The sequence below is a fragment of the Trachemys scripta genome, chromosome 8 (assembly GCF_013100865.1).
Source record: "Trachemys scripta elegans isolate TJP31775 chromosome 8, CAS_Tse_1.0, whole genome shotgun sequence".
NCBI lineage: Eukaryota > Metazoa > Chordata > Testudines > Emydidae > Trachemys > Trachemys scripta.
This window is the reverse complement of record NC_048305.1, coordinates 97,887,330-97,900,906: the sequence shown is the minus strand read 5'-3', so window position 1 is coordinate 97,900,906 and position 13,577 is coordinate 97,887,330. Positions and strand designations below refer to the sequence as shown.

Below are 13,577 nucleotides of genomic sequence, written 5' to 3'. Positions count from 1 at the left end.
GTCATATGGCAACCATCCACTGTACCTACATTAGTGCACTGTAAGGAGGGAGCTTTTGTATCTGCAAGCACCGCAGGGATAAGAGATGCAGAGCATATGTGATGCTGGTTATCAGCATAAGGGCTTCAGACATGCCAAGAATTTTGTTTTGTACAGCAGTTCATCTCATGTTAGTTCTGCTCTTGAAGTCTATGGAGAAAATGGTGCATCAGATTTCAGGTGGTATAAATTGGCATCACTCCATTGAAATTAATGGAGCAATGTCAAATTATACTAGGTGAGGCTCTGGCCCATTATTTTTATCATACCTTCTTAATTTTCTTGTCAACTTGGTGCTTTTCATGAAGGCAAGTAAACTAAAGTGTGACTCACTGTATGTTTGTATTTCAAAGCTGGTTAGTTCAAAGATGGAATTTAGTTTCGAAGGATGATGTTACCAATGAAGATTACAGATGGTGGGATTGTTTCACTGTAGTACTAAAGACATTTATCCATCCTAACCCATCTGTTTTCAAACCAAACCAAATGCTCTTAAGATCTTGGAAGCTTTAATTATTAAGAAGACATAAGCTTCTGTTATCTAGGGGTCTGATTCACTACTACATAACTCTGGTTTTACGCCACTGTCACAGCACTGAAATTAGTGTCAAGCCAGAGTAATGCAGAGCCCCTTGAGTCCAGCTGTACCCTACTACATTGTAAACTCTGTTCAAGAAAAATGACATTACTATAACAGGCCCATTTTTTCCTTCCAGTAGCCTCTAAGGACACTGCTTAAGGTTGCATTTGGCACATTGCATTTTTTGAGTGGCTTTATTACTTAGTTATTTCTCTTACAGCATACAGTAATTTATACTTCATTAAGGGGTTGACCTTGCAGTTCTTACATGAGTAGTCCTATTGTGGTAGGTTTGACAAATTGTAGCTGAGTAAGGCCCCGATCCTGCAAATACTTATCCACCTGCTTCACTTTGCACATGTGACTATTCCCACTGAAGTCAATGAAACTACTTGCATGTGCAAAGTTAAGCATTTGCATAAATGTTTGCAAGTTGGGGGCCTAAATCCAGAATGAATGTACTGAAGTCACTGGAATTCCAGAATTGCAGTAATGTAACACAGAGCAGTGGCCAGATATTATGGCGATTGGTGCTACACAAATATATCTTAGGGAGTTGGAGAAATATTCGGCCCATTTCTTTCTGTAAAAGACTACACAGGTGAGTAAGAGTTGTGGCATCAGGCCCTAGCTAATAGCTAACACATTGGTCTGAAAAGTAACTTTGAAAGTGACATTTGAAAAGTAACTTTAATCAATGAAGTGTTTGAGAGAATATCATCCAAGGAGTTCTATGCATAATTGAAACCCAGTATCTTTTTCATTCATTTACAAAGAGACCTGGACTAACACATGAGGATAGGGATAGAGAAATGTAGGTGCCCTTAAAGAAAGCAGCATGATCTTTGATGTAATACTGCTAGATTAAATAGCATTGTGGGAGGACAGGACCCCCTACAGCTTTGGCTGGCCAGAATCCTCCTGGCCACATTGATCTTGACGTGAAACGAGGTTTGAAAACATAAAAATCCCTCCACCTTGAACTGAAACTGAACCGTTTTACAGGGTTGAAAATGCTCAGTTTCTCTCTCACACACACACACACCGAAAAAAGAGCCTTTTTTCAGGTGATTTCCTACTCAGATATTCAGACCCAGTAATCTGGGATAGGTATTGCACATGTACCTAACTTCTGGATGGTTACCCATAGTGATAGTGATCAATACCCATCCTTTTGAGATTCACACATCATGATCTGGTTCACCAGTAATGAAATATGCTTGGTGCTGCTGCTGTCTACACTCATCTCTTCAGTTAATCCCTGACTTTATGACTCTTCCTTTCAGATATTAGATATGGGTGGCAATCAGCTGATCTCTATTCCATCGGATCTGCCAGGATCCCTAGAATATCTATATCTCCAGAACAACAAAATCACCATGGTATCAGAGAATGCCTTTGAATCCACACCCAACATAAAGGGAATTTTCCTCAGGTAAGGGCATTTTCTACGTTGAGTCTGTACACAGGATGTTCTGCTTTTTTTTCTGTTTTGTGAATGCTTGCTTCGGGGGTGGGGGGAAGGGGAGGCATTTAAAATCCTAGCTTCTCCTATGGGCAACTTGATCATACTGTAATCCAGGGTGCAGCTAGGTTTATAGGCTGTGAGAGGTCATGTGTGCACCGCATACACTCACTCGACTTTGAGTGCTGCATCCTTTTAAATTTCAGTGTTGATAAGAATGGGTCAGGCAGACAGATTAGAGAGACTGTAGGATGTCAATGTACGTGTTTGTCATGTGCCCAGATATAGCCAGGAACTAAAAGTTTGGAAGGTCTAATTTTAACTCAGTCAGCCTTGCCACTGATTTTCAGTCCTGAATTTCTATACTATAGCAAATAGAAGCTTGTTAGTGGTTTGGGGGCATGCATGACTATAGCTTTGCACAATGTGTGTGTGTGCGTGCGTGTGTTGCGTGTTGCATTGGTAGTTTTGTGGGGAAGGGGTGAGCCCATGATATGATTATGATGCTTGTATGATCATGGGTGGCATAGGGCGATTGGCTTGGCCCTCTTAGAGGGAGTGGGATCCAGTGAACCTGGACTGATTACCTGCTGCCCAGTTGAACTTAAGGGGAGATATCCTGGCCTTATAAAGTGGGAGACAGCTGTGGGTTTGGTAGATTCCTGCAGACACTGCAGGGATTACAAAGGCTCCTGCAGGGCCCTATGTGAGCAATGGGAAAACACGATTGGGGAAGGTCTGTGGAGAAGGCCATACTCCAGGTATGGGGTGCTGAGAGAGCAGGAAGACAGAGATCCACCGGGAGAAGGGACTATGTGACCATCTTAGCACTGGGATAAAAGAAAGAAACTGTAAAGAGAGGACAGACCCTCAGAGAGGAGGGGCTGGGCCCAGCTGAAACTGGGATGAAGACTTTGTAGGTCTGAGTTCTATTTTGAATGACTTTGTGCAGCACTTAATGAATTGGACCCCAGAAGGAGAATGTTCTGAATATATGGACCAGGTGGACTTTTAAAGGGGCCCTGAGCGAAGGGAAAATTGAGGCAGACTTTTGCAGAGGCACCTCTGGCCACCAGGAGGCAACTTGGGAGTGGCTGACAGTTTGACAATTGATCTCTGTAGTATTGCAGACTGATCGTCCTAGTCCTGATGTTGTGTAACAATTGATTTTCAATAACCATTTGAAAGTGCCCTGCAGATCTTTTGGGAAGGAGCATTTTCAATCCTGTGCCAAAAAACTGAATCTGATTTCTATTATATGGTGGTGTAGCTATGTTGGTCCCAAATTATTAGAGAGACAAGATGGGTGAGGAAATCTTTTACTGGACCAACTTCTGTTGGTGACAGAGACAAGTTTTCAAACTTACACAGAGCTCTTCTTCAGCCCAGATCTGAGGAAGAGCTCTGTGTAGCTCAAAAGTTTGTGTCTCATACCAACTAGGGTTGCTACCTTTCCAATGGCAGGTAATCGGACCCCTGAGGCCCCGCCCCCTGCTCCCCCTCCCCCCCAAAAAACCGCACTCCTATCGCTCGGTGGATCGTCTCCATCCTCCATCTTCCCTTCCAGCTGGGCTCCCTCTGCTCTGGGGCTGGGATGAGAGCTGCTGCAGCCTGACAAGAAGCCCACCTACAGGTACAAGGTGGCCCTGGCTGAGCAGGGGCTAGTGTCAGTTAATGACCCCATGCCTCCTCCCTCCCTGCGGTAACCGGACTTTTGGTGTCTGGTCAGTACATCTGACTGGACACTGCCAGGTCCTCTTTTCGACCAGACTTTCCAGTCAAAAACTGGGCACCTGGCAACCCTATCACCAACAGAAGATGGTCCAGTAAAATTTATTACCTCACCCACCGTGCCTCTCCAATTTCTAATATCTCCCATGAGTCTAAAGAATCTACAGTGCAGAGGAAACATGTAATACCATACATTTGTTCAGCTCCTGGCTCCAGTCATTATCGTTGCTACAGAGGTGGGGAGGAGACCCCAAAACCAGCATGCCATGCTTGCTGAAGACAAGATCTCTTACCATTGGTAACAATCAGCAATGTTACAGCAAATCTTTTCAACGTGGCCGTTAGTGCACTTTGTGCGAAACATGCGGTGCCACATTCTCAAGTGTGCTATGGCCACTTTACACAGTTCAGGCTGCACAAATGGCCCAGATCACACACAAGTGACAGGGCCATGCAGACATATCCCCCACTACCATTGTCCTGCACTGAACAGAACTTGCCTGCAGAAGAGTGACCTGGAATGTAGGGATAGAAACCCAAAGTTTTTCAAACTAGTTCATGGCCTTATAGTCAGAATTTCAAGTTTAATTAAGGACAGAGACTAGAACTGGGTGAAACTTTCAAAATGAAAAGTGAAACTCATCAGCTTCACTGCAAACCCCAAACTTGGGCCAAGTTCACTCACTTCTATAAACTTTTCAATGAGTAAGTTTCATACACGCCTGGGACAATTTATTGTGTTTCCTGAGCTCTGTTCAAATTCAAAACTCATGAGCATGAAAAGCTCTACAAACCAAGAGGTCTCCGTTTCCCACGGCGCTGACAGAGACTTAATATTTTCCCATCCTTTTGGCTCAGGAAAAGATTGCTTCTTTGCTTTGTAAACCACTGCAAACCTTTAGATACTGATGTTTATCCAGGATGCAATTTAGATTAAATAGCATTGAACTAGAAACTCCACCAGACCAAGAGTTTGTTTTTTAACTATATACTCATCTCAACTATACTCAGCATAAATCCAAACTGTGGTGATTAACTTAAATGGAGTTGCTCAGGATTTACACCAGTGCAAGTGAGATCAGTTTTTGGGCCAGTAAATGTATGTATTTGTATTATTCTGAGAGATTGATGTTAGCAATACTGCTCAGGCAGGATTTATAAAACCCCTAGATAGTACAGAATATTTGATTAATCTGATATTTTATCCCTGCAGTAATGTGTTCAAAAGCCTGGGATATGCATGGCATAGTGAGCTTTATACGGTCTGATCTTATTCATTTATATGCAATTAAATTGCTTTGTGTAACCTACAGATCCGAATAATTCCTTCCTGGATAATTTTATTTGCTTACTATGCAATAATTTAAAAGCCTGCTGTCTGTGAATCCAGCTGCTCAGGGTTCTGAGAATTTAGTGAGAACTTGGATGCAGCTCAAAAACCAAATTTATATAAAAGTGTGTGTATATAAAACAAATACACTAAAATGTCTTGCAATAGTATTTAGTAGAAGGCCTTGTCAGCCTAAGATACATTTGTCAACAAGAAGCCGTTAGTCATCAAACCATTGTAAAACTATGGCATGAGCATCAGGGAATATTTAAGAGAATACAACAGTGACCACATTCAAGAATGATGGGCCACAAAATAGACATGAAGGAGCTTTAAAAATACATATTGTATGTTTACATTGTTTACAGATTAACAATTGTTGCACTTTGTTGTGTTTCTGCAGGGAGCCTTTGATTCAATATTTAAGGGGGGGGGAATCTAAAACTATCAACAGATGTCAGTGAGTCTCATAGACAAGCACACTATATTTTGAGAGAGACATAGTAGGTGAGATAGTATCTTTTATTGGACCAATTTCTGTTGGTGGAAAGTACAAGTTTTCAAGCTTCATAGAGCTCTTCTTCAGGTTTGGAGAAGGAAACCAGAGTGTCTGAGCTAAATACAAATTGGGATGGATTGTTAAGCACAAGGGTTTACTCACCCTGTAGGAGATCACTTAAAATGAACTGGGCAATTTAGGGTTAGGCAGTGTTGTGTGTTACAAATTGTTGTAATGAGCCATAAAACCAGTGTTTCCGAGTCCAGGGTTTTTAGTGTCCAGCAGAGTTATGAATATAAGTTGCCAGGCTCATCTTTTGAAGGTGTTGTGCAGGTTTCCTTTGGAGGACGAGTACCGAGAGGTCAGATACAAGAGCGATCGCTTTGTGAAAAGTGTTCGTCCACAGGTGACATGGTATTTTTGTCTGCGTGAGTTTATTTGAGAGTGTAGTGGTTGTCTGGTTTCATCCACATAGTTAATGTTGGGGGCATTTGATGCCACATGTTGTGATAGGTGTGTGTAAGACCGATGAATCTTGAAAGGTGTGTTGTGTGGGATTTTGATCATTGTAGCAGAGGAGATATGTCTGCAGGTTTTGCATCTGTTGTTCTGGCAGGGTCTGGTGCCACTTCAGTTTGGTGTGTCCTGGTCTGTGGGGAACTTGCTTCTGCACAACATCTTCAAAAGCAAGCCTGGGAACTTAAATTCATAACTCTGCTTGATGTGAAAAACTATGGACTCAGAGACACTGGTTTTATGGCTCATTACAACTATCTGTAAAACACCCCACGGCCTTCTAACCTTCAGTTGCCCATTTCGTTTTATGTGGTCTCCTATAGTGTTTCTCAACGACCAATCTGTGGTCTGGTGCCAGTCCCTGAGATCTCCCTCACACAGTGTAGGAAGGCAGCAAGCCAGTCCCTGGAATCAAAAAGGTTGAGAAAGATTATCTCACCTACCTTGTCTCTCTCATATTCTGGGACCAACACAACTGCAACAACGCTGCAAACACACTATACTTTGAAACTTAGGACATGCAGCTGGTACCATTTCCCTATGGGAAGGAAAGTATTGGGTGCTGGGATAAAGAATACATAGGAGAGACTTTCCAATACTGTGATTTTTTTTCTCTGCTGTGTATAACTGTAGAGGTTAGGGGCAGGGTAATAGATGGAAACTGGAACAACTGTTTCTCTGACAGCAAGATCAGTTGGAATCCCAGTGAGCAGTTACTCTGCGTATCACTCACATTTTCAGGGTTTCCCTGCTGTAAAAGTCCTTTGTCAACTCCGGTACAGTTAAAAATAATCAGGGTATATAAATAACTAGGCTGTTCACAGATCATTACCTTCCATCTCTTCCTCTACCCATCCAGAATGGCCAAGTCCTCTGATTTTACTCAGTCCTCAGCCAGAAGTCTCAGTTTAATCAATGGGAATTTGTCTGAGTAAAGTCCACTTATGGACTTCAGGATTTGGCCCTTGGATTTTGCCATCCAGGCTGTTGAACCTGAGACTTTTAAAAAATGTCCACCTTTAAAAGGCCCGGGTCTCAGAAGTGCCATCCTAGAGTCAGGGCAATCAGCATTTGCACTTTGAACAATGCTGCTTTTTTAGGCTGGAACAGCACTTCTTGGAGTGATATGTGTGCCAGGATGAAATTATGGCAAGTTTGTACCCAGGCTACCTTCTAATCTCCAAAAACTCCTGGGTTGGTAGAAGGTGTACTGTACTTACAATATAGAATCTCTGTAGATGCTAACATAAAGGCAAAGTTCAAAATTAGAATGTAGCACACTGTGGAGAACCATTATTTTAAACACAGTGGTCACACTTTTGTTTTGAAGGTATAATAAGATAGCAGTTGGAGCAGTGAAGGAAAGTACATTCCAAAGCCTAAAGCATTTACAGGTGCTGGATATTGAAGGGAACTTTGAATTCAGTGATACTTCAAAGAACAGGGATAATTCAGAAGAGGAGGAGGAAGAAGAAGAGGAAGAATCAAGATAACTATGAACAGACTCAAGCACATCATGTGGTAGGTAACCATCCTACTATATCTACTCAAGGGTCCAATCTTGAAACCCTTACGTAAGTAATCTTAATTCACAAGAGTTGTGCAATTGAAGTAAATGGAATTACTCATCATGGGTAAGAGTTGGGGTATTGGACTCAAAGGCCCATCCTAAAATACAATGGGACAGAGATGGCAGAGTCAAAGCTGGTTGGAAAATTGCTCTTAAAAAATCATTGTGTATCTGGTGTTTATCAAAAATACTGGACAGACTCTAGCAGCCTCTGATTATCCACACAGCAGGTACAGCAGTGGAAGCAGGAGCACTTGCCTTTCCAATTTGCTCCCATGATATGCCTCAGGTATGGCTTGGAGGAATGGCCTCTTGGGATGACAAAGTCTCCATGCCCACTTGCAACCCACATTGATACCAGTGTGGCTCTTTGATCCACTCAAGTAGCTGGACTGCATTTAGAGGCTTCTGTCTGCTAATGCCTGTGAGCTAATGGTCCTGGTCCTGTAGCTCGAGGCTTATGTTTTTAGATCCCATCCATAGGGTCACTGTTACATATTCACATCCAAACCATCACCACCCCTTCCAAGGCTGAAACAAGAGTCCCAGTTGTAGTGGGAGTGGTATTTGTATAGTTAGCACTGCCCATTGTGGGCTGTACTGAAACCATTATGGGGGGATAGCTCAGTGGTTTCAGCATTGGCCTGCTAAACCCAGGGTTGTGAGTTCAATCCTTGAGGGGGGAAAAATCAGTACTTGGTCCTGCCTAGTGAAGGCAGGGGGCTGGACTTGCTGACCTTTCAGGGTCCCTTCCAGCTCTAGATACAGAGATAGGTATATCTCCAAATATTTTTTATATTTTATTTCACATAGGTTCAATGAAGAGCCTCCAGATCATGACAAGTCCAGGTCACTACCAACCTGGGCTGATTTTGAGCTGGTGACCTAGAGATGAAGAGCTCTGTATCTCATTACCAATCTGATTAGCCAATTAATCCCTCTATTTGAACTTTTTTCTCTCTTCTATTGTTCACGATAAGGTGGAGGAGCAGCAGTGTTTGGAGACCATTGATTATTTAAAAGTATAATGGGGTTCAAAAAAGAATTAGATAAGTTCATGTAGGACAGATCCCTTAATGGCTATTAGCCACGATGGTCAGGGATGCAACCTCAAGTTCTAGGTCTCTCTAAACCTCTTACTGTCAGAAGCTGGGACTGGACGACAGGTGATGGATCTCTTGATAATTGCCCTGTTCTGTTCAGTCCCTCTGAAGCATCTGGCACCGGTCCCTGTCAGAAGATGGGATACTGGGCTAGATGGAGCATTGGTCTGACCCAATATGGCCATTTTTATGTTGTTCTTATTGTTTGCTGTGCAGTGCACTACTCTTAAAAAAAAAAAAAAAAGACCTTTATAGGTGGGAAGGTGGCAGGGGTCAAGGTACATACTAGCCTTTTGCCACTGGAGACCCAAGCTCAAATTTGGATTTGGTTAGATGTGAAAACAAATGTGGTCTCCACCTTGGTAAATGTTTTCATCTTAGAGTATGGAACAATTCAGTACTGGGGACTGTCTACTTGAGATACCAGCATTGGAACAGGGCAGGAGCTCCTGGGAAAGCCAAATATTAGACCCATGCCTGTGCTATCCATAAAAGTACAAGAGAACTTGTGGTCAAACTAATCTCCTAGGAAAATAGTTTACACTTAATAACTCAAGGTACAATTAACCTTCTAAGAAGTACATCTCTGCTATGGGCTGGGACACATCTGACTTCTGTCAGCATGCATTAAGCTTACTGTGTTTTGAGTCACAAGCTTCAAAGTTATGTAACTCTTTTTGCCTTCCTTATGTTTTGCAGGAAAACATATGGAAAATGACATATATTCCTGTATCTATATATAGATATACTGAGAGCACTTAGCGAAACGTGCGGTGAATTACACCCAGACTATTTGTTGTGGCACTGGGCCAGGCTTGATGAAGATAGCCTGTTATAGTGCCTTAATCAGGGAGAGACCCTGAATGTCATCCCAAAGCTTCCAATTCATCTTATACAAGACTCTGGATCATAAGGAATTGCTCTGGAACTCACAAAAGCTGGCTTTTGTTTCTTCTATTTCTCTTCCCCTACCATTTCCATCTATAATAACAAAATGGGACTGTATTGAACACATGCCTTCAGATGCTGTCTTTGTCACTCCATTTTAAATGAACCATATATACGTTTTGTCTCTTTTCTCTCACCCCGAACAGATTGATAGTTGATCAAGAGGGATGGGTATTTACAGTAGCTTCATCGGAGGAGCAGTATATGAGGCATCTTCATCACCAAACAGCAATAAGAACAACCAGACTGGATTAATCCATTCCTCTGTTAGTACAATATGTATATTTGGATGAGAAAAGCAAATTAAGGCTGGATCCCATAGTAACTTATCCCTACTATCAAAGCCTGCAGTATATGCCCGTGTTAGAAAGGTTTTTAAAACAAATCAACAACTCTTGTACATATATAAAAAAGAAATGCATTTTTACATTATAGTCCTTGTCAAAGTTTCTGCCGTGCTGCTTTTTGTCCATGAGGCATTTGTACAAATATCCCTGAATAGTGACCAGGTGAATGGACCAAATAATATTTAGGAGCTGTACAGAAGCACACATTCTCAACTAGATGCATATTGTATAGCATACATACTTAAGGGCCTGATCCTGTCACCACCAAAGCCAGTGAGAGTCGTGGATACTCAGTACCTCTCATAAGCAGACCCTAAGATGTCATTAGGGACAGCGAGGGGAGGGGTTTCCCATCAGAGTGCTAGACTGGGACCCAACCCTTGCAGGACCTTGGGCCCTTAAAACTGCTCTCACTTTTAAGACCCCTCCTGTAATATCCTGAGTGCTCTCAGTTCCTATTGAAATCATGGAACAGACCTGAAAAAATAAGAATCAAAGCTTAAGGGCTGTGAGGTTCTAATTGGCTTGTAATGTTCTTCATCTGAGCTATCTAATCAGTGCAAGGAAGTTGTTGATGCAGTGAGGGTTTCTGGTTGAGCACATGTTGTTTGCATAATGTGCTCCTAGGATTTATTTGCAGGTGTTGTGTTGGCTTGTTTCTACACCAGCTGTTTTCCCTACTGGAGCAGATCTAGTTATACATTCTCCCTTTTGATTTCTCTAACACATGAGTTATTCCATGGCCTTGCCAGTTCTCAATGGGGACAAGTCACACAAGGAAAAAAAAAAGCAAAAAATTACTTCCAGAACAAAGAAAAAACAAAAATCAAACAAAAATCAAACAAAAAAAAACAACTGCCAACTGATTTCTGGAATAGATTTCCATGTAGCGATGTATATGGATAAATAACGGCTCACTCAGACTGTCACCCCACAAAACAGATCAACTTACAGCACCCCCAAACTATTGAGAATCTTTCTGAGGTAACATACAGATATCAGAGTTGCCATGAGACCGTAGACAGCCCCCACTAGAGATTTAAGCAGAGTAACAAGAGAAAGCATGGTTTAAAAAGCTGAATATATTTTACAAAGTTGTCTCAAACCTACAACCCCTCTCTTTGCAGCCCTGGCCGATATTTAAGTTACCTTATGTAGAAGTGACAATGCTCTTCAGAATCCTCAAACAGTTGAAAGTTTCTCTCTACCCATTACTATTGGAATGCAATGATGGTAAAGATGGGGTCCATCCAACAACTTATTTCCCCCCCCCCCCACCAAAAACAAACAGTCACCTGATTTTTTTCCAGGGAGTTGCTGAGCTCCTTTTGATTCCCATTAAACTTTCTATTTCATTTGAGTGCTCCTGGGAAGGGGCTGAATGCCCTCATCTGCCTCTGAAATCAATAAGAATTGAGGATATTCAACACTTTCCAGGACTGGGCCCCCATAGGGCAAGTATTAGCATTTGCTAAGGAAGGCCTAACTTCAGTCTGAGGGCCGGAGTCTGCTTTCTTTTACACCAGTGTAAATCTGGAATAACTTGACTGAAATAAAAAAACAAAACTGCTCTGGCTTTATACCAGCATAACTAAGACCACAATCTGGTTTTAGGCTTAAAGAAGCCACTGTCTCCTCAATAAAAATACAACACAAAAAACGTATTTTGTCCATCGCAAGCTGAACTACTTTGCTGCTCAAAAAAGAACTATAGGTCTGATTCCTCATTTCATATATCATTTCTGCCTGTGCAAAATAGACATAAAATTCTATCAAACCAAAATAGTAGGGTTTGCAACTCAGTTTGCACAGATCTAAATGACTCTACAAATGAGGAGGGAGTGGGAGGCAGATCCCTGGCTCTATTCCAGCTAAGTGTGCTCTATCCTACCAGCTCAGAAGGGCTAGAAAGCCAGCATTACCAGCCAGCTGGGGATTCCCTGGTTCGTGTAGAGCCAGCATATTTGTCCCTGTTGGAAGGATGTGGCTGGAGCAGGGGGTACGGTTGGAGTCCTTTTGCATTATAGAGATCCCCAGCTGGTGCAAAGACCTATTGAAGGATTTGTCCCAGGGTCTTAACCAGCCCCTGAAGCTCTGAGTATCAAGGGACCCAAAGATCAGGGCCTCTGGTTTTTTTCCCTGTGACAAAAATGAGGACAGCTTGGAAATCAGCCTATCTGCTTAACTTACAATACTGCACCAATAAAAGAGACCAACATAGGGTATGACTTTGTCTTCTCCTGTGAGTTGCTCAGGCTTTGAGAAGAAAGAACTGATGTTCCTTGAAGTTGATATGCATGTTGTTGGTAGTGAAACGCACAGATCTGGAACATCCGTCCTAGAAGCATTTTACTGAGCTTGCATTTCAACACACAATATGTTTGCATGGCCTGTATGAGTGTGTATACAAATGAAGGCCTCAATTTAATTTTTTTCTTAAAACCCATTTTCCATACTATGGAGACAATGCACACGTCTGAAAAAAAGAAAGAAAAGATTTTTCTGAGCTTGGACAAAATTCTTCACTTCAGCAACTGCGCAAATATTTTTGACGAGATTTGGTTGATATAGAGAAGATGCAAATAAAATTGTACAGCACGAGGCCATGCACACACCAGTCAGTTTCATGGTATTGTAGATGTGTAATGGTTTGCAATACCACCAGCTCACCAACCGTTATAGTAAACTTTTTTGAGAGAGACTGTACAAATACCCCCAAAATCAAGTGCTATAGGCTCTTAAACCAAAATCTTTGAAAAAGTAAAGCAGTTAGGAGAAATATATTGTTTAAGGTGAGATTTTTTGAAAATGCTTGAGAGTTAGGTGCTTTTTAAAATCCCTCCCTAAAATATCCCTTTAGATTTTAGAACACTGTACTATCCTTGACTAATTTTGAAACCCACCCTAGACTCTATTTCAGTACAGTTATGGAATGAGACCCTGGTAGTTGCTGGGAGTGTAATATTGGAAATGACTTAGTTTGTGTTAGGTTTCCTATCCTATTACCAATCCCCTTTCTGCTCCATGGTTGGTGCTAGGAGAGTAGCAAGTGAAAGTTAATGTCTGAGCCTGCGTTAGCCTAGGTGAAATGAGTTAGTGGACTTTGGTCCAGTGCTGTGTTGCAGTCGGCCCTATGTAGAATCTCTCTAGCTACCTACTGAAGTTCTTACAGTGGCACCAAGCCAGTGTAAGTACTTGTAAGGCAAAGGGTTGAATGGGCATTGAAACTAACCCTCAGACAACTGGAGTTAGCCCTCCAATTCAGAGTGAGGGAAGCTTGCGCTGTCATTACCTTTTTGTGGATTTAGAAGAACAGTGTCATGGATGTTAGCCCCAAAAAACCTGACTTACCTAATTATCCCATTGGTAAGTTCTCACCAGCAAGACTCAATCTTTTATCACTTTCCTTCAAACTGAAACCTTCTGAGGGATTCTGATTCTTCCTGACG

General features: G+C 42.0%; 1 protein-coding gene across 4 annotated transcripts in view; it reads left to right on the top strand.

Annotated features, from left to right (window-relative positions):
• Positions 1-10,920, top strand: part of PODN (podocan) — a 36,968-nt gene extending 26,048 nt beyond the window's left edge. For 2 of the 4 annotated variants that reach the window (XM_034780202.1, XM_034780205.1), the window contains exons 9-11: positions 1,906-2,054; positions 7,491-7,681; positions 9,533-10,920. In XM_034780202.1, coding sequence (XP_034636093.1) covers positions 1,906-2,054; positions 7,491-7,653 — 312 coding nt within the window. In that variant the 3' untranslated portion in view covers positions 7,654-7,681; positions 9,533-10,920. The remainder of the gene's footprint in view (positions 1-1,905; positions 2,055-7,490; positions 7,682-9,532) is intronic. The other 2 variants (XM_034780203.1, XM_034780204.1) reach the window with 2 other exon arrangements.
• Positions 10,921-13,577: the final 2,657 nt, after the last annotated feature.